General features: G+C 35.8%; 1 protein-coding gene across 7 annotated transcripts in view; it reads right to left on the reverse strand.

Annotated features, from left to right (window-relative positions):
- Positions 1–20,501, reverse strand: part of PHF20L1 (PHD finger protein 20-like 1) — a 53,873-nt gene that overhangs the window by 18,586 nt on the left and 14,786 nt on the right. For all 7 annotated transcript variants that reach the window (XM_017818301.1, XM_017818303.1, XM_017818302.1 and 4 more), the window contains 8 exons: positions 19,817–20,024; positions 19,028–19,159; positions 16,202–16,284; positions 12,201–12,453; positions 10,008–10,193; positions 9,596–9,802; positions 2,016–2,072; positions 657–761 (listed from right to left, as the gene is read on the reverse strand). In XM_017818301.1, the coding sequence (XP_017673790.1) occupies positions 657–761; positions 2,016–2,072; positions 9,596–9,802; positions 10,008–10,193; positions 12,201–12,453; positions 16,202–16,284; positions 19,028–19,159; positions 19,817–20,024 (1,231 nt within the window). The remainder of the gene's footprint in view (positions 1–656; positions 762–2,015; positions 2,073–9,595; positions 9,803–10,007; positions 10,194–12,200; positions 12,454–16,201; positions 16,285–19,027; positions 19,160–19,816; positions 20,025–20,501) is intronic.

The raw sequence follows: 20,501 nt of genomic DNA on the forward strand, positions 1-20,501 counted from the left end.
CCCAATAACTTTTAGGTAAAATAGGCAATTAAAGTTTATAGCTTAAAACTGTATTACTCCAATCTAAATATGGTGAAGTACATGAAACCTACAATACTGCAATTCACACTCAAGCACTGCATGATTTGGAAGCACTTTCATGTTATAGCACAAACCTTGGACAGAGAAACACATAATCCACATAACATAATCCCCATTTGTCAAGGCAACAGACAAGGCTGTTACAACAGAGACGCCAACCTCAGCTGTTAAGGATTAACTGTTGAGGAGGGGCTGCATTGTCTACAGTAAACCACTGAAATTTAGCAACAGACTAGATACTAGAATAATTTTAGTGTCCAAGCAAAATAGGTAGGACATGTATATAGAGCTTCAAATGAAGAATTAAAAGAGATGAAAAGAGTAAGTGTATCTTTTGGAGGAAGAAAAAAGATCTATGAAATATCTGCGCCTGTCACATAGAGACAGGGTATAAACCCACACACACAAAAAAGAGGTCATAGACCTAAGTGTCCTTTTCATATTTAAGGCCAGAAGTTATTCCTTGAAATTTCTAAAATTTGACATCAGTATTGTTTAGAAACAAGTTTTACAGTCTAAAGCCAGAAATATACTGAGTGGTTTTACTTATTTTAAAAAATATAAATTGAACTTACCATGCTGCTTAGATTTCTTCTTTTTTTTCTTCTTCTTTTTCTGTTTTGGTTTATGATCTTTTTCCTTTTTCTCTTTTTTCTCTTTTTCTTTTTCTTTCTTTTTACCTGAAACAAAAATTAAACAATTTAAAACAGCAGTAGTATTCAGCTGAACCTAAAAAGACACATTCAAAATCAAGTGTTCTAGTTGTCTAATCAGATCAAAGTGATTCATTTAGTTTACTCGCTATCTTGGGCACATCTCTCCTTAGCTGCTGGTACAACGGTTTGAAGGAATCTCATTCAACAAATAGTATTTTACCATTTTTAGTATTTCCAAATGAGATATCATAGCAGAAAAAGATACAGTAAAGCACACAAAATGATTTAAACATCATTTAAATAGCTTGTAACATCTATTTTACTTACAGTTTATAACAAAAGCTTTCAGAAGTGCTAAATTCCGTTATAAGGATAACATTGCCCTAAAAACACACATTAGGCCTATATAAAGACATTCGAAGGAAATTTCAGTATTACAGATCTGCTGATGCTGTCAGCACTTTGCACTATACAGCCATATCCTCACAGAAAACTGATTCTGTCTAGAATTTGACACATTTTTACACTGCAGTTCACTTTTAACCACTGTTGGTATACATGAGGACAAGTATTTTGACTCTGAAAAATTCTACTTACCCTGTTAATTCTCCCCAGACAAAATACACGCTACAACAGTCTCACTCCACAATCATTTTTTAAACAATAAGCAGTGAGACAAACAATGACATTAACTTGCTACAAAAAATAAGCCTTAAAGTCAGCATTTAAGGATTATTTCCTGCACACAAATTGGAGTCTTATTATCTTGAAGAATACAGAAACAAAACTTTTACTTCCAGGAGGAACAAGGAAGAATCACTTAGGAATTCTTGCCTGTCTTTAACAATTTATTTTAAACACAGGATAAAACCAAAGTTCTCCTATATTTTATTTCATGAATTGCCAAATATTTTGCTAGTAACACTTCTTTGCTCCTCCCACCTCGAACCCGTCAGTACAATGAAATAACCAGTATCAATCATTTCACAAAAAAAAACCCCAACCAAAATGAAAATCCAGAGGCAGCAGGCATCTCATAAGTACCTCTGGATCCTTCAAAATCCTTGCTATGGACACTTTAATTTTATCTTATAAAATTATTCTTTTTTTATAAACCTGTCATATACGTGAAAACTGTTTTTAAGACCTAAAAGAACAAAAGTGGTGCAGCTGGGCCCTGGAAATATTTTATGCTTTTACATTTGCTCTTCAGAGACATTAAGTGTTAAGAGAATTTCTCCTTTTTTTTTCCTAAAAATAATACTGCACTCTACATACCATACGCTGAAGAACTTTTCTCTTCCAGTTTTCCTTTTCTTTCCACTTTCGCTGCACCTGCAAATGGAAGAATATACAACATAAGGCCCATGTCTGGCTGATGACCTACTTTCTTGTAAAAGTCATTAGACCGTAAGACATCCTAATGGCACACAGTAATAAGACACAAACATGAAAATTATTTTTAATATAATTTTACAATTATTTTTATCATCTAAAGCACTGGAAACAAAAAGTGTTGTAGTTTACCAACTTCTGAATGCTTGTCCTTCTCAATCATGTTCTTTAATATTTTTTCCTTCAGACTCTCAAAACACTTCTCCTTTATGGGCACAGAGCACTGTATCTCTGTCCCTTCAGAGCTCACTGATGTGGAAGACCTCTTTTTTTTACTATTCCCTTTAGGTAACTTTAGACTATTGGTTAAAGGCATTTCCAGATGCAAGCCATGTACATGGGACGAGGGTGCTGAAAACAAGAAGACAGATTTACTAGGCATTCCATAGGGATTGCAGCCAGCTTACTGGCTGGGTCAGATCCCTGAAACATCAATATTGGTCAAAGCATCACCACACTTAACAGATAATTACTTCATATGAATGCCTAGGTCTTAGTCTTACATACAAGACAATACATGCCACAGAAAGTTTCTGGTTTGGGCTTTTAAACTACTTGTACTGGTTAAAATGTACTTTTCTTGCCCCTTTTAACCCTTTTTGTTTCCTTTTTATTTCACTGTAATGGAAACCCATGATAAGAGTAATAATTAAAGGTGCTACACTGTCAGCATAATTTAACTTAATGCTCCATTATGTTAACAAAGAAATTAAACTCCAGCACAACATTTTTAGTGCTATGTATAACACACTTCTGCTTCCTGAATTTTTTGCTGATTTTAATAATATTTAAATAATTCACTGTCTTTCACGTAGGTATTTAATCAACATTAGAATTACATGCAAAATACTGTGATGATCTGTCAGAACTCAGCACCATATACTGACAATTCTTATCTTGTACTATTCAGAAAAGTTTATTCTGTGAAATATTTAATAGTTTTTTTTTAAACCTCTGTTTGATGCAAACTAGGAAGTAACATGGCAAAACAAAACTAAAATTTTAATTTTCATTGTTAATATTTATAATGATTTCTAAATAAACTAGAATAAAAGTTATTTATAAAGAACACTACTGAGATAGTTCAAAACTCTCTATTACTGTGTCCATCAATATGCTGAGAGCTTCAAGTTTCATTTAAATATAATTAGGAAAGCCTACTCTTCATCAGGTCATTGAGGATATTTCAGGACATGCCAAGGACATACTTGTATGTATGCAGCTCTTCAAAGTCATAAGAGGTTCAGGCTTTTCAATGCAAGAGGTAAACTTAGAGGCATCAGTTACCTTTGGTAACTCTCTCTCAGTGGAGAAGCGAAACAAAAGCAACAGCATGTAAAAAGTCATGAAAAATACCTGCTATTAGTCAAGATATTCAACAAGACAAAATATGGAGCTCATCTGGAATGGGTTCTTTGAGCTCCCCCTTTGACCTTCTTTGATTTACTCTTTTTTAAATATTCAGCAATAGAACAAAAAATAGATTTAAATAAACAGTGTTAAGATAATTTAGTAAATTCATAATTCAAAGAGGATTCTGGGGAAAAGGGAACTCTATAGGGCTGACTCTATAAGGCAGCCTTACAGGCTCGGACAGATCAACCCAATTCTAGCAGGACGCAACACACAGGTTACATAAAGGTAACTCTAGCTGCCAGTCAGCCTTCCTGGGAAAACAAAGTGCCACCGAGCGAGAAAGTCACAGGGGTAGCAAAAGTAAAAAGCAGTACATCACCTACCACACAACACAGCACTTTTAAATGCCAGATGTTTCCAGCTGCAAGACATCATTATACCATGCCATCCAGCCAGTAGCTGCTGCTCAGTTCTGTGTGCTGGTTCCTACCACTCCACACGAGCTGCATGACCACGGCTGAGGCTACCTGAGTCCTGCCCTACACCTCAAATCAACCATCTCACCTAACATCACAATCCTTTTAAGGCTGATCTGCTATTCAGGCTCTTGCCTTTGTCTGTATTTCAACTGAATTTAGCTTACTGGGATACTTATTATTGACACAAAACACTACCCAAATTATTCCTTTCTTGAGTTTCCTAATTACCATTTGTCTCTGTTACAGGACTGAAACGCTTTGCCATCTGTAGAGCAGTAAGTATATTTTAGCACATTAGTAAAAGAAAAAGTGACACTTCCCCACATCATCACGCTATCAACGTCTTGTCTCATTTCTGTAACAAGCACAAAAGGATCACCCAAATGCACATAATTCAGTTAGGTCACTGCCATTTTGATGAAGAGATGTGAGAACACTCCATCCAAACAATTTCAGAAGGAATTCAGTCTCAACATTAGATGAGTTGGTATTTAAACTTCATGATTGAGAAGGAATCCTGACCTGACATTCAAATGTGCTCCAGTACTGATAGCCACAACACAACAAGCTTCAGTATCTGAATAATGCACAACACAAGCACATCTGACAAAGTCATCAACTAGTAACAAAATAACTATTTGAGAGAACATTTATGTTGGGCAGAAATCTGCTCCAGTCACACAAATACCCATTTTTAAGACAGAGCTCTCCAGGCTGCCTTTCTATAGTAACCCGAAAATAGGAATTGCTATTACGCCTGCATACATTGCAATGTTATGCTTGGCTTTTACTTTTATTCATCAGATATCATTCCAGATTAAGAATCCTGAATTCTCAAATCCTAAATGAAGTGTTAAGGCTCGCAAAGTCCACTTTTCAACAGTGCAATCACTATGCACAAGCAAGTAACCACTTGCCTTACAAGTAACCACAAAATTAAAGTCGATTGTCAGAGTCAGAAGGATACGTAACAAATACAGCAAGAAAAATATTAGTTCCTTTACGGAAATACTACATCTTTTCTGAACTGTTACTTTTAATTGCAAGTTTATTCCTGCTCAGGAGTCTAGCCAGACACCTCCCACACAGTGAATGTGGGAGGTCTGCAGTTAACAGTCAGCAAAGAGAAAGACGACTAGAGATTAGACTTGATAAACTACTGATTTTGTCACTGTTCCAAGATAAATTTTATCACTAGAAGACTGATTTCAGATTAAAAAGAAATGCAAACCATGGCACTTCCAGTCCAGCTAATGACATGTTTCCAGTGCTACCTCTCCTGATCTGGCACAGGGAAGTGACAGAAGCCCCTTATTTGAGCACAGGCACAGGGACAAGATGATGTGCCACATGTGTAGCAGCACAGGTGGGCTTGCAGTGGTACTGCTTATTGCAATTCAGCAAATTCAAATAAGTTGTACCAATCTGAGGCAACTTATTTTGCTGATTGATATTCTATTCTGTGGCTTTCAATGTTTCAAAATAATATCAGAAATATCATTATCTGCATCAATATTCAAATTAAACCATATTGTAACAGAAACATGAATTATTCTGGCCATGTTTAATTTAGTGTTCTGAATTCCCAGTGCATAGGATCGATTTTATTTCTAAACACGTTTCAGTTATATGTCACAGATTAATATCAGATCCTACACGAAACGATCTCTTCAGGAAAGATAAGTCCATGAAGAGGTTCTTGCTTTCAGCTAACCAATGCAAACTAGGAACTTCAGGGCAGAGATCAGAGTGGCAGACATTCAAATCAGGGACTGAATATGACTGTTAATACATGTTTGTTTTACTCCAAGCAGCCCCAAAGTGACAAGAGCTACAGTTCACCCCTCTTAAAAGCAGTGTAAACCAGGAACACTAGCAAAAGTTTTTAAAAAGCCACTGATCTCATTTTCTGAAAATTCTGTCCATCAGCTGTTTCTTGTTCCTGCTGCAGTAAACTGCTATCGATGAAATTATGTAAAAGTATGCAATGTTCTTTTTCTTTTAACCTAAGTGCAAATTTCTCCCATATAGTTAACCTAATGTTACCCTAGTAGCAACAGCATCTATAGACTAGTTATAACAGGAGATAACAACTAATGATAATATTGTTATATTAGTATTATAAATATTATATTGTTAGATGACTGAGTGTAACAATATTTTCCTTTCAGTTAAATTTCAAAACCCAGATTTGCTTGCTGAAATAATGTTTGCTCAATACATAACAGCTAAACTAACACAAATGGTACAGAGTTATAGAAACCAAGAAAAACAATCACAAATCTAAAAGAAAAGCACAACTACAGAAAGATTTGCACTTCATATACTCAGAACTGCAAAACAACAGTGTTTTGCAGGTATTCTGACTGACTGTGGATTTGAAGGCCAGTTATCTGCATTTTAAGCAATTTGGCAAATGAAAACAAAGATTCTTAGTTATGTGTGTACAATGTCAAGTGATCACAGGGAGGCCCTCACAACAGTTTAGGCAAAGCAGTACCTCTGTTCAGTAACTAATGGGTACAGGATGTACCAAAGTGCACAGTACTTCCATGGAGCTTGTGGACTGAAGGAATTATAACAGAATATTTGTGTGGCCTTTACAAAACAATCAGTTGTTAATTTTGAGCAGTGATTTTGAAATCTATGTGTTATTACTATGAGTTGCCATTTATGTATCTGCACTTCAGTGCACCTAGTCCTTCTCCTCTGTAAAACACCGAGGCAGTAACTTTTAATTAAAGCAATTAAAACATATCATTTTAAAAAGTACCATTATTTTTTCAACTGACTCAACTGACAGGCTCCATCAGAAGACAGAACTTGCAACACCACAAATAACATCTCTGGCCCTAAACCAGTCCAGCTGTTACAGAAGGGGCAGTGACCACAACAGGCTGTTCTAGGCCAAATACCTCCATTACCTTCATCATCTCTAAAACTATCTACACTTATCTACTTCAAAGATTACAAAGACAGTGGGTCTAATCTAAATGCACTTAGCAAACCCCAGTGATGTCAAAACGTAGAACACCAGATCTGTCCACACTGTGTCAATAAAATCTAAAAAACAGTAATATCATAAACAGATGTAATTTGAAACAGTTCTTTCAGATCAAGAAAACCCAACTACAGGACAGTTTGGATTTTACACCAGAGTTCTCAATTTGTAGTGTATAGAGTCACAGTGGATAGACTGAACAATGCAATATATTAAACTGCATTTAGGGATATGTTCCTGTATAGTGCAAATTAACTTTTCTTGATAATTTCAAGCCCTGACAGGAATGAGAAAGGAAAGCTTTGGGCATCTCTCCTTTATATATTTGCTTGTTATTGTTTAAACGAGTTAATTAGAAAAGTACTGATAAATAGAGTGGATTCTATTAGTTCTCTGAAGCGTGGAAGAATGTGTTATTAAAAAAGGTGACTTCAGAACCTGTGCTATTTCAAAGGCAAAGCAATGCCTTCTAAAGCAAAGAATACAAAACTATTCAACAGTGTAAATTAACTGCAGAGGTTTCAAACCTGAGCATAAAAGCTACATTCTTCTTTTTCTTCTAAGAAGAATATGAGAAGGATAAACAAATTTCACCAGAGTTAGAAGCCTGAGATGAAACCAAAAGCCACACAAGTTTCAGTTAGAGTCATAGAGATTCAACTGAGAGAGGCAGGTGGCTCCAAAACCTGCTAGGAATTAAAGATCTCAAACTGCATAGATTAGCCTATCAGGCCACAAAGCTAATACTCAAGATGATGCTGGACTGCAAACTACCGAAAACTTCTAACATTTGGACAAAAAGTCATCATTAAAACTCAAGACAGAGTTCCACTGATGGCATGGAGGAAAACTGTAATACCTGAAAATTAGGAAAAAAGCAGATTTGTTTGGAAGGTAAAAACCCAGAAGACAAAAAGGTAGCTGGAAAATCATTTCCTTTAGAGTTTATAACTCTTAAAATTATATAGATACAATAAAAGTTTCATTAAGCTTTAAATACAGTATAAACTCTATTCTCCATCATAGGTTGCAAGTGTTTCCAGCTTCCCATAATAGACTCAACTAGTAATAACAAACAATTTTATCAGGGAATGTTTTACGCTGACACAAACTGTGTGGACATCTCAAATAATTCCGAGTCAAATACAGGTGTCCATAAACGAAACTTATTCTTTCTTTAATGAGATTCAGTTGTGGCCACGACCAAGACCCAGTTCAACAAGCAAAGAGGTACAAGTGCACCCCTGGATGCTGGGTTTAGAACCACCTCACTTGGACTCTGAGCCAGGCCCATAATGGAAGCAGGCAACTTCCAGCATTACCAACTATACCTTAAATGAGCCAGAAAATATACCAGAAAAGCCAGAAGTTAAATTCCTAGTAACTGAAAGGAGTTCTACCAAACAAGAAACAGATGGCAGTTGGAAGCTGTTGGTTTCTTTTAGGAGCTTGTTCAGTGAGTGGGCAAATACACATCCCCCAAAAGCACTTCTCTTAGTAGCAGAAGATATAAAATAAAAAGGACTTTTACAGAGGTAATTTTCCCAGGAATCTGTGATTCTACTGCTATGCAATGTATCAAGGGCAAATGAAGACTGTCACATTATTCAAGTAATTAAGTAATATTTTAATATTTTAAAAACCTCAAGTGGCAGCTCATTAGAAATTCCCATAGCCCTTATTTTTACAAATTAGTTTAAGAGATTCACAGATTAATGGTGTAAGATATATTTTAAGTGTCATAACTATATCCTTTAAGGTCATGCTGTCCTCCCTTACCTTCAATCACTTTTATCAACAACTTTCCCAGCAGAGTATAATAATTTGATTTTTTCCCCTCCCTTTACAGTACAATTTTCTCATTTAAAAAAAAAAAAAAAAAAGCTTGTGAAAAGAATTCTTTCTTGGAAGTCAGTTAGAAATTATTTGATACTCGCCCACATGAGGCTTATTTATAAGAAATTACATGGACATGTAACACACACCGGATGAACGCAGTCCACTTCTAGGGCCTGCAAACCACTGTACCAACCCTTTCCCATATCTCTTCATTACCTCTATCCAAGTGTTTCACGTAAGCCACAGAAGTCAGTAAACTGTTAGAAAGGGAGAGGCAGCACAGAATTCCAGTACTGGACTGTGTGCTAATTCTGAGGGGGACCAAGTCTATATAAAATTTTTTGAAGACTTTGCATAAATATTTTCAAGTAATATTTCGAAGCGAGCAAAGGGCAAAATTTCCGCTGCAAATAGACAGAAAGCAGAGGAATACTGTCTTTGAAAGCACCACTGTTTTAAAGCTGAAGCTACAAGTGTATATTAGTATGTTAGTAAACACTTCATTAATTATTTCTACAACTTTCAACAATAATTTAAAATATTTTTGAAATAAATACTGCTTCCAACATTCCACACTCTCAGATTCTCCTTAAAACTTGTTAGAAGTGCTAATGCAGCTCAAATCCAGGGGAAGATAAAGAATATGCAGATGGAGTCCAGGAAGAGTGGCAGGTTTCTGTGTGAAGGAAGGAAAACAAAAAGTATCCCCTCTTTCTGTGAGACTGAATACACACACATTTTAACCCTGCAGCTATAAACCTGTCTGGTTGTATACTGAATCTCTTTACCTGACGCTGTTGTAGCTACTCTTCCATCAGTTACTGCTTTAGAAGAAAGATATGCAACCATCTGAAAATCTTCCTTGTCTTTACTGGGATATTCATTACAGAAAGTGGATTCTGTGGATAATGGCGCTGTAACTTCCGAACTACGGCTTAAATCAAGAGGGAGACATGTTCCACGCTTCTCAAGTGACATATGAGCAACATCAGGTACTACACAAAAGAAAAAATGTCATATTAAAAAAGATACACAGTCCAACAAACAACAGTCTGGATTGCAGCGTTACATAACATAGGAACAGCAAACAGCTTTAGCTACAGCAAGTCAAAATACCCCATTAGATGAAAACCATGAAAGGTTTAGTTTTTATGATTCAATTTCTCTTGGGCAGTTCTTTATTAGATTAAGATACATTACCCTCCAATTTTGATGACTGTTGGTTTTGACCACTGATGGAGAACACTTTTCCATCAGTAACTGAAGAGGGAGAAGAAACTTTTTCTACAGAATCATCAGGCAAGGAGCAAGTGGCTAAACGCTGTGATCTTCTCCTCCGCTGGCTATGTTTGTAGGATCTAGGGGAATTCACTGGCTGTGATGGACCTAAAAAGAGATCTTTCAATGTTCATGAAGCAGAGAGATATACCATCATCTTACCGCAGTATTTGAGATCTAAAGATGGGGACTATTTTAAGTAGCTCTTATTTGCAAAGCTGGTAATCACAGCAAAACTGGTAAAAGTAATTACAAAACTGTGACTATCAGGAGCAAAAGAAAGAGCTATGCTCAAGACATGATTCTGGTTTTTGCTTACTATACAATATTAGGGCATCTACTTCCCCACTGATAAAGGCTGTTGTTTTAGGCAAACAGGGTATTTACAATAAGCAACCCTCCCCATAAAACCCATGAGAGTAGGCTACTTAAAATGGAAGGGGGCAATAGGATTTAACAATAAACAGAACAAATGATCACAGTTAATGATCCAAAAAGTCATGGATGATGTTAACATATAACTTAGAAAAATAACTGAAAACAGAGTTTAATTTTATATTCCACCTCCTCTCTTCTGCTAACCTGATATCAATACCCCAGCTGTAACTGAAACATACACTGCCAATGCATGGCACAGTGAGAAGGCTCCAGAACTTTATATTCAACAAAATAAAAAAAAAAAAGACGGGAGGAGGATTGATATAGGTTAATATAGGCCTGATTCATTAAAAACAAAAAACCCACACTCTGCTACACCTCTCCAATTTTACCCAGTTTCAGAAAATTTTGCCTTAGAAAAACATTTAAGTCACTATAACACTGTAAATCACTCTTTTCTCCTTTTTGTAAGCAGTTTTTAGAGTCAAAGATGCACAGATTTAAAAATAAAGACATAGGAAAACTAAATTTCCATTAGAGGTAGCAAAAACTTGGAAGTCAAACATTAAAAGACAAGATCTGAGCTATTAAGTAACCAATTTTTAAATTAGCTAATTTTAAAATACACTACAGAGAAGTCTAGCTTTACCCAAGACATAAACATGCTCCAGGAAAACTACTTACCATTGTTCTAGGGGTGGGGATGGAAGGCGTATTACAATATAGATGACTGCTAATATTTATTGGGGACAAAATACAGTTTTTACCACTGTGTCCTGAATAAATGAAGACAGCTGAATTTGCACCCCTCCCTCTCCCACTCATTTAGTTATCTGTGAGTAAAGATTAAAAAGAAACTTATAAGGGAAAATATGAAGGTTAAGGGGAACACATGATGCAGGTTGAGTCTTCCATCCTCAGTCACTATTCTAAAAGTGAAACAAAAATGTAGCTTCTGACTTACTGAAACCTGCATTTATTTTAACCCTTGGTCTCATCACTCAATGTTCTTCAGGCAAAGAACCTGACACTAAAAACCTAATGTAATCTCAAAAAAAATTATAGAAATATTTTAATAGTCACAAAAAATAGCATATTCACGCAAGCAGCGTAAAACTTTCCCTGTTCTTCTGATAAACAGTATTTTGGTACTTGGCAAATCAGTTACATATGTTAAGAAGCTGAACACCTATGAGATTTTTCTGGGACAAAGAAACACAATTTTTTATATTTCTCCACCACAGATCTTGAACCCATCTTCTCTTTCACATCTTATTTGGAGGAAATATCACATAAGGTGAAGAATGCCACAGCCAACAGGTACAGCACGTCAGCCTGCTGAAGGTGAAATTTCTCAGAGAAGGAAAGGTCCACACCAAGGTGTATGTCTTTTCTTTTTAATGAATCAGGCCCTTTTCAGAAGGGAGGTTTGATTTTTCCTGTATCACTGTTAATACTAACGTGGAGATTTAAGCTGGAGGGAAAGCCAACCATTAAAAGCCACAACTCTATAAATATCAATATATTATTTAAATGTATTATTTCTGGTAGAGTAATTCAAATGCCTTATTAAGCAACTTGACTTTTAAAATACTGAGCTACCCCTAATTCTCCCACTTGGACCCTTTATTTAAAGCAGATTAATTTTTAAAAGCAATAGCCATTTACAACCAAAGAAAATTTCTGTATATCTCTTATAAGTAGTTACGGTATTTTTTTTAAAATGTCTGTGCTCACTAGTTTTATTAATCACAGAAGAAGGAAGCTGAGAGACCAGCGTCAAATCCTCGACTTGTATTAATTCTGGGGAAAGTGGTGATTTAGGGGGCTTTATACACCCAGAAGAATCTCCAGATTCTTGTTTGCATTTCTTGCTGCGAGCCTTTCCTGAAGACAAAGTTGAGGATAACAGTGCAGGTTTCTGAATGTTGGCAGAACTGCTAATATCAGCTTCATTTTTTTTCTGACTTTGTGGTTTAGGTGAAATCTCCTGAATAAATAATAAAAAATTGATACTTTTATTTCAGTTTCTTCGCTGTAGTTCTTGTATTCTATTTTGATCTTTTTAAAAGCAATTTTAGTATTCAAACACATATTAAAGCAACATTATTTTAAGAACAAGTGAAAACTATTTAAAATGCATCACATTAAATTTTGCTTTTTTAAAAGGAGCACTATCAATTGTTTTCAGTATTCAGAAGGCTCAATTCTTACTATTTGAAATACCTGCAAAAAGCCCCAAAAGAAAATATTTTTCCTCTATTTCCCGTTTAAAAATTCACTGAAGTCTTTCATCTCCAATCGACCAGGACTGTCAGTGCAGTCTCCATGTATAACTTGGAGAACTGTTCCAGGCCGGAATACACACACTAATGTACAATCACAGAACACCTGAGGTTGGAAGGGAGCCATAAGGATCACTGAGTCCAACTCCCTGCTCCTTGCAGGACTGGCTACTGCTGAACCATATGACTGAGAGTGTTGTCCAGACACTCCCTGAACTCTGGCACTGCTACGAACAAACAAACCTTCCTCAGGGGATTGAAGTTTTAAAAAAAGTTGCCAAAATTTTCCCTGCATGGTCATTTCCCTGACCATAGTCAAAAACAAAAAAAATAATTAAGAAGTTCCTCAAGAAATTCATATTTAACATGAAAAAAATTTGTATTTTTCAGAACCTGAAAAAGTTGATAATGCTCCTTTAAGTAATGCCAGAAAACAACAAGAGGTTTCCAAATACTGAGCACACTCTCACACAACCCTTTTCAGTGCTGGGAGTCTGGATTTCACCACATTATATGTTTGTGCAAACATGAAGAAATCACAACTTCTAGCACCACAGGGTTAAATAGATTGCTAACTGTTGGAGAAAAAACGAGCAGATAAAGAGTTAAAACAGTTTTTGAAGGAAACAAAGTCAACACATAAAGCAGCTTTCCAAATTCATCAATTTTCATCCTTCTTAACACACACTATTATTTTTAGACCGTTAGCATGCATTGACAGACATTGGCATTTTAAATTTTTAACTGGAAGGTCTTCCTGCATTACTAAAACCGTGAATGTGTTACAACTTGCCTAATAAGGGCAAACTACAATATCTGAACATAACTCCTTAAGCCTGTCCCCTTTCTTGTCTCAGTTACATCACACAGCACAGTAGCATCTAATAAAACCATAACTAACAAAGCAGAAAGGTACTTCTAGAACTTGTGCACCAATTTATCCAAACTAAAAACATTTCATCTCTGGTGATTTGAGGGTATTATTGAGTTTTGTTATAAATTGCAACTTTATTTTCCACTGGAACTTTCAACGTTCCAGTGGAGGAAAAACAAAAAAGGTAAAATAAACCCCCACAAGCGCACATTCTATGTCTGTAAAAGGGCACCCTTGAATGCTACAGGAATTGCTCGCTGGAATTATCCTGTAAAGGTCCGGTGCAAAACATCCCAGTCAGCAGACATCAGTGCTACCTTGAATAACTCGATTACACGCATACTAAGTGCAGTTTATTCATTTAAATAAAATATTCCATGGACCATGGAGGATACCTATGCTGGTTATGAGAGGTATTACCAGAAATTAATTAGAGTCGTAACTTGTAAATAAACAATTTTATTGTTCATCTTCACAGATGTGAAAGACATACTACAGCATCCATTACTTTCAAATTACAAAGTTATTTAAACAAGATTAAAAAAATTAAATTAAGATTTTGATAAGGTGCTTAACCTCTTAACAGGACAAATTAACATTAAAAACCTTAATGAATTAATGTTATCCATCTAATCAGGTCTTGGTCAAAAGGAAATATAACATGACATACCCTAATACAATTAAATAAACTACTGTATCTGCAACTAATTGTCTGAGGTTTTGGGTTTAAGACAACTGTAAACTAAAAATATATAAACAAAAACTTCCATCAACAAAGTCAGTTTTCGGCTATTGGCCTGAATACTTCTACTACCATGTTCTGTATTACATTATTAAAAAAACCCTACAAGATATTTTACCCATTCAATTTTATAGCAGTAGCAGACAAAACCTCTAAGGAATGTCAGCTTCACTACTGGAACACTTTTGGGGAGGTTTATAACTCGGCCATTTTAATTTCAGTTTGGGCAGAAACTTAGTGAAAAAAGCTTTAAGCTCAAAAATTTTCCTCCCCACAGTCAATCATTTAAATGTTTGTGAGGTTTCAGGTTTTAGTTAGTTAGCAAAGGAACAGGACAATTTGGGATTTTAGATGCCTCTTTAATTGAGCTTAACTAGTACTTTCAAAAAATGAGGTTTTTCAGACCATTAGCATGTAAACAATGACAGAGACATCTTTTTTTTTATATCTGATCAATAAACAGGAACAGCCGAGTTACTAAGTCTAAGAAGTAACAAAAAGGTTATAGTAAATATGCACCGCAGTTTATACTGTTGCATACACAGTCTATGTAAACCACAAAGTCCCATTCACCGCAATGGGATTCTGCATGGCAAGATTTACATTGTAATGATTCTTCCAAAAAAACAACATGCTGTAAGCCATTTCACAGTTTTTTGCACATTGAAAATATCACACACAGTAGCAAGAAAAATCATAGCATCTTTAATATGCAAAAATTTGAGAAATGGAATGTCGTGTCAATACACTGTAAACCTTTATGCAAAATATCGGTCAATGCATCGGCACCACGGCGGCTCCGCCGGCCCTTACAGTGACAGCATCAAAAACAGAGAATCAGGTTCCACTGACAAAACTTGCATCCAATGCAGCGTCAATGGGAAAACCAGAGCAATGCAATCATGTATCAGCTCTAAAGAACCAGTACAACCAAAATATCAAATCAAGTCTGGGGTAGGGACTGTTCGCAGAGGGTGCCGGGGGCTAAAGAACAGAAGTGCTTGTTAAAGAATTGCAGGCAGCAAGGCTGTTAGGTTCAAATGCTGCTGTTAAAGAAGAATGAAAATGCATACAAAAAAGCTGTATTAAAACTACATTAAGGCTCTGATTTAAATCACTGGAAAACAAAGATGTCCTGAATCAAGACTACTGTTCATCCTCAGCTTGCTTTACCGTGCTCAGGCATTCAGCCCTTTTTATATGCAAGTAACTGCACAACTGGGAGTCAAGCAATGCCTGAAAACAGTGAAATAAGCTAAAGACAAAATGGCAGCCTCCAGGTCCTGCCAATATGCAGGTTTAAAAAATCAGACCCTTAACATTATTTAAAAGTTTCTTTTTTGTATTTATTAAAATACACACCCTTGCAAAATGTATGGCTCATTGAGCAGTTCATAAAACACATACAAGCCTACAACACCAAATTCTTACAATATAAAAGAAACTTCTTTTAAAAGAAGTTCTATGTGATGTCAAAAACCCTGTTTCAAACACAAATTAAATTTGTGTAAGGGCCTTTTCCTAAGCCAGTCATGGTTCCAGCTATAAAACTGGACCTTGGGACGCTGGTCTCCTCACATTTCTTGTGTGGAGACTTTATTTTATTTTGTTTTCTGCTATTTTTTTAACACAAAAGCTCATTATTGAAATTCAAGTCAACACTATTTAGAGACAATTAAATTCCATACTTCTGGCTCTGCCAGAAATGTAAACATAAGATAAATTTTCAGTTCCCTGTTATATCTGAAGGGGAAAATTTTAATGTTGTAGGTACTACATCTCCATGGCACACTCCAGTGGGAACTTTGCAAAAAAATCAAACTCTACCATTTCATACCTGCTCCAGGACTGGAGCTGTTTCTTTGTTGCCTTCCTTTTTTTCAGCACCATCCGCAACAACAGCTTTGGATGCCAATAAACCTTAGGAGAAAAGTTGCAGATATTTATAGTTAGAAGCACCTTGCAACAAGAATTTGTAGAAAACAAAGCAAATATGAACTGCATATATCTACAACGAGAATCTTTCTGAAATGGCTACATGCAAAGTTGAACACTTTAAATTAGAAGAAACAAAAAAGTGTCAAAAAAGGACATTCCAATGATGGCATCCTTACACAGGAGGTACATCTCTGGCATTTCCACTGACAGGATGAAAATCAAATTATCAATTGTAAAATAAAGCCTCACTATCTTTCCAAAGCCCCAGCACTTGGGCTTTAAAACAATACGTCTGATGCATAAGTAAATTTTGCAATCAGAATACATTACAAAACTGCTCTCTCCCTCTCCCCTTTCCAGTCTTTAAGAAATCAGAATTTGTATTACTACTTCTTAACTCTAACATATGCAAACCTTTCTGAGAGAGAAAGGGATTTAATTTCCAAACAAATGATTCTCAGCGCTGGAGCTCCCAAATTACCTCAATAATGAGACCATATTGGGAGCAAATATATATATTAGAATATGTCACTTCATTAACACACTTATGCACAATATCACTACTACAAAAAACCTGTAAAAGACAAGGCAATATAAAAATAAGAAAGCTTTTTTCAGCAAAGCATATGGCAATAGCTCAGTTGTACCTCACACAATAACTTTAATTGCCTAAGTATAAAGAGAAAGAAAAAGTTCTATGTCACAAGACGAAGCAGAACTGATACAACCTGAAAATCTGAATAAAAACTCCTATTATAATATCTGAGGATGTCATTATTGGGGGTGAAGAATTGAGGTCCCCAAAAATAACCTGACAAATACAGAGGGAATTCCTGTTGCATTCCACAAAAAATTAGATATGCCAAAGGTGCACAGTGCCCAAAGAATTATAAATTAGTGAAGCCTGGGCTCTCAGGACCTACTCAGGACATAAAAATAAAACAAAAATATTTCAGCTCTCCACAATAAACACCTGGTGCTTTGTTTCTTTTATTTGTTGTGTTAGATTAAGTTGTGCTGTTGTGTTAGATTAAGTTGTGCTTCAGTTTAGGTTAACTGAAAAGCAGAAATTTACTTCGTCCTATCACATAAAAACAAAATTATCAGGTAAAATTTTAATTCTGCATTAGGCTACATAAAAGATTTAGGTTTTATGGCCTAGAATAAGTATTTGGGACTCAAACTATCCTGTTTAAATCAAGTTCCAAATTGCAGTGTTATTTACCTTGACAATCATGTGTTTATACCAAAAAGCATAAAAGAACTCTCAAAATCGAGCGAAGTAGTTTTAAATACAAAAGAACAAGCTACCGTCCATGAGGAAGCTTTTGTGGTTCTATAAATCACAGGTTCCCCAGAGAAGAGTGGTTGCCCTGTCCCTGGAAGATTTCAAGACCAGGCTGGATGAGGCTTTCAGAAAGCTAGCCTAGTGGAAGGTGTCCCTGCCCATGGCAGCAGGGTTGGAATTAGATGACTTTTAAGGTCCCTTCTAACACAAACCATTCTGTCATTCTCAGATTCTCTTACTTCTAGGTAGATGCTCAGTGCTCAGAAATTCAAGTCATTAAAGGAATCTAGATTCTTCCAGACCTGTCAATATACAACCCTTATTCTCTCCTTCTTCTCTATCCCATGAAGTATTTTTCTAACCAACCACCACGCCTCCACAACTGCCACCGCAGGACTACACGTTCACCATCCTCTGTTAGTAACAGCACACCACAGAAGCAGTCTTTATAAAAACCCATTTTCTGCCTCTGGGATTTTCATTCCTAGAAGGCTCCTTCTTTGGTTCCAAGTTTAGTTAACAGATATCTAATTTACCAACTTCATTTCTACTCTCCTTTGCCCATATTATGTACATCCTCAGTTGAGTCCCAATTTAATTGCTGCCATGAGCAGCAGTAGTATAAGGTGTACAGACTAGTGATACATATTTACAAAGAAATGTTCGTTTCTTTACAATAGCATTTAGTGGCAGAAGATACCAAAACCAGTTGAAAAACCTGTAGTTTTAGAAATCATATTTACCTGTGCTTGTGGATAGATTTTTATTTCCTAGGGAGCTTTATGAGAATAATAGCTAGCAGACAGGCTCATACAGACTGAGCTGAATAATCAGAAACCATGATTTTGTAGTCTTTGACTTTACTATAATTTTTAAAAGTATGTGTCTGTCTCCACAAAGGCATACTCTGCTAGCAGAGAATATGTTACCTTTCAGCGAAAGTGAATTAATCCTTTAAATACAAGAGGAAATACAGCTCGTGCATTTGTAAATGACGTACTGTGAACTCTCCTCAGCAACAATTTTACTTTGTGACAAAACATTTACTAACTGTTTCTCCACAGCTAACCATAGCTCTAATTTACAGTGGTAGTATGTAACTCCTGACCTTGTTAAGAAGTTGTACAAAGCCCAAATTCATCCAATAATGGAGAAAACTTTGCAGCTGGAGTTAAAACATACTCAAGAAATTCACCAATTCAGGATGACTACTGTCCTAAAAATCTAAAAAGACCAAGTACAGTCTGAGACCATTCTTTGAATGTACGAACAAGGCACATTTTACCATTTATAGATTCCTTTAAAATTCCCAACAAGTAAAAGAGTGCAGCAACCATCTCCCTCATGAGTGTGAAATTACTCAGATACCTTCTATATAAACATGTGTATTTCACTACACGAAAAGGAACAAAGTCAACAATAAAAAAAATATTTTACCAGTGATCTTGTTAAGACGAGCTCTCTTGGCCTGAAATGAGTTGCCTAGATTACTTTTCCTCTTGTGTGATAACGTGCTCTCTGCCTGCACAAAGGCCATCTTTGGAACATCCACTACAGGAAACCCTACATCTAAACACAAGAGAAACCTCATTAACTCACATTTCATAAATACATAACAACACACAAAATACTTAAATATTTCAGAACTGCTATTAGAACACTGCAGTAAAGAAAATTTAAACGTCTATTAAAAATTAAGATGACACGTTCTGAAGATCTAGTATTACAGACTGAAGCATTACATGCATATTACCTCAAAACATGTAATTTTTACTCAGAATTATGAGAATTCAGCTTTAAAGACTATAAAAATGAGCAACTTCATATGGAACCAGAAACAGTTTCAAACATCCATGAACATGGATATATCTTGCATATTGGAATAATTTTTTTCTTAGAACAATATCAAGGATTATCTCACAGGTAACAGAAGATGCAGGAATATGAACTGAAGTGTACAATGAAGTCATTGAAAAAAAACCAATGTTCTGCTCTTGATAAAGCTAGTCAGAAGTTTTGCACAGAGAGTGCTGACTGAACTAGATTTATCTGATGAAAATGGTTTCTGAACCAATTACCATTATATATCACAAAGTTATCATAATAGCAAATGAGACACCTTCCTCTAGAAATATTAGTTATTACTTAATTGCAAAATTAACAACAGGAATTCTGATTCAACAGTACAGGAAAACCAATTTTGTCTTTTATAGAATGTGTTTTTACCAAATGTTTCACTAGATGTAGGCTCCTCTTCCTTTTTCTGGACATCCTGCATGATTGTAGAGGTTGAGGTTTCTTCCTTTTTTGAAGGGACTTTTAGCCATTTTCTGTCCTCTTTATCCTTATTGCTGTTTGCGCTGGTTCTGGGTTTACTTCCTGCTTTGTTCTTGGCTGCTGCTGCTGCAGCAGCTTTGACCAAAGCTATCCAATCCTCCAAAAAGGAAAAAATGGTAAGTAAGTATTAAAGAGTGCCTGAGACTCAAACAGAAAATACTCTTAAACCCCAGTGAAACTTCATTTAGAAATGTTCAAGAGCAGTTCAATTTATTTTTATGGTTACTACTCAAAGACTGGTAAAATGAGTTTCCCAAACGGCCTTAATAAACTTGAAGAACTATCAGAATGCCACAAGAATAAAAACAAAACCAAAACTTAAAAAAACCCACTGTGTATAGAATTATGACTGTACACATTCCCTGTTACCTACTTTTCGTGTCATTGCTTTACAAACCCAGGAGCTCCCAAACCCAGAACACTGGCATTTTTCTTACCCTTCTGGTTCTGAAATACACAATTCCATATCTGTTGAACTATTATGCAAAGCTCAAAGCCTGGTCCAGCTGCATAATTGGGCAGAGTTCTTCCTGAATTAAATTGATAAAGCAGGGATAATTCCTATCTAATTATA

The sequence above is a fragment of the Lepidothrix coronata genome, unplaced genomic scaffold, assembly GCF_001604755.1.
Source record: "Lepidothrix coronata isolate B3197 unplaced genomic scaffold, Lepidothrix_coronata-1.0 Scaffold67, whole genome shotgun sequence".
Lineage (NCBI taxonomy): Eukaryota > Metazoa > Chordata > Aves > Passeriformes > Pipridae > Lepidothrix > Lepidothrix coronata.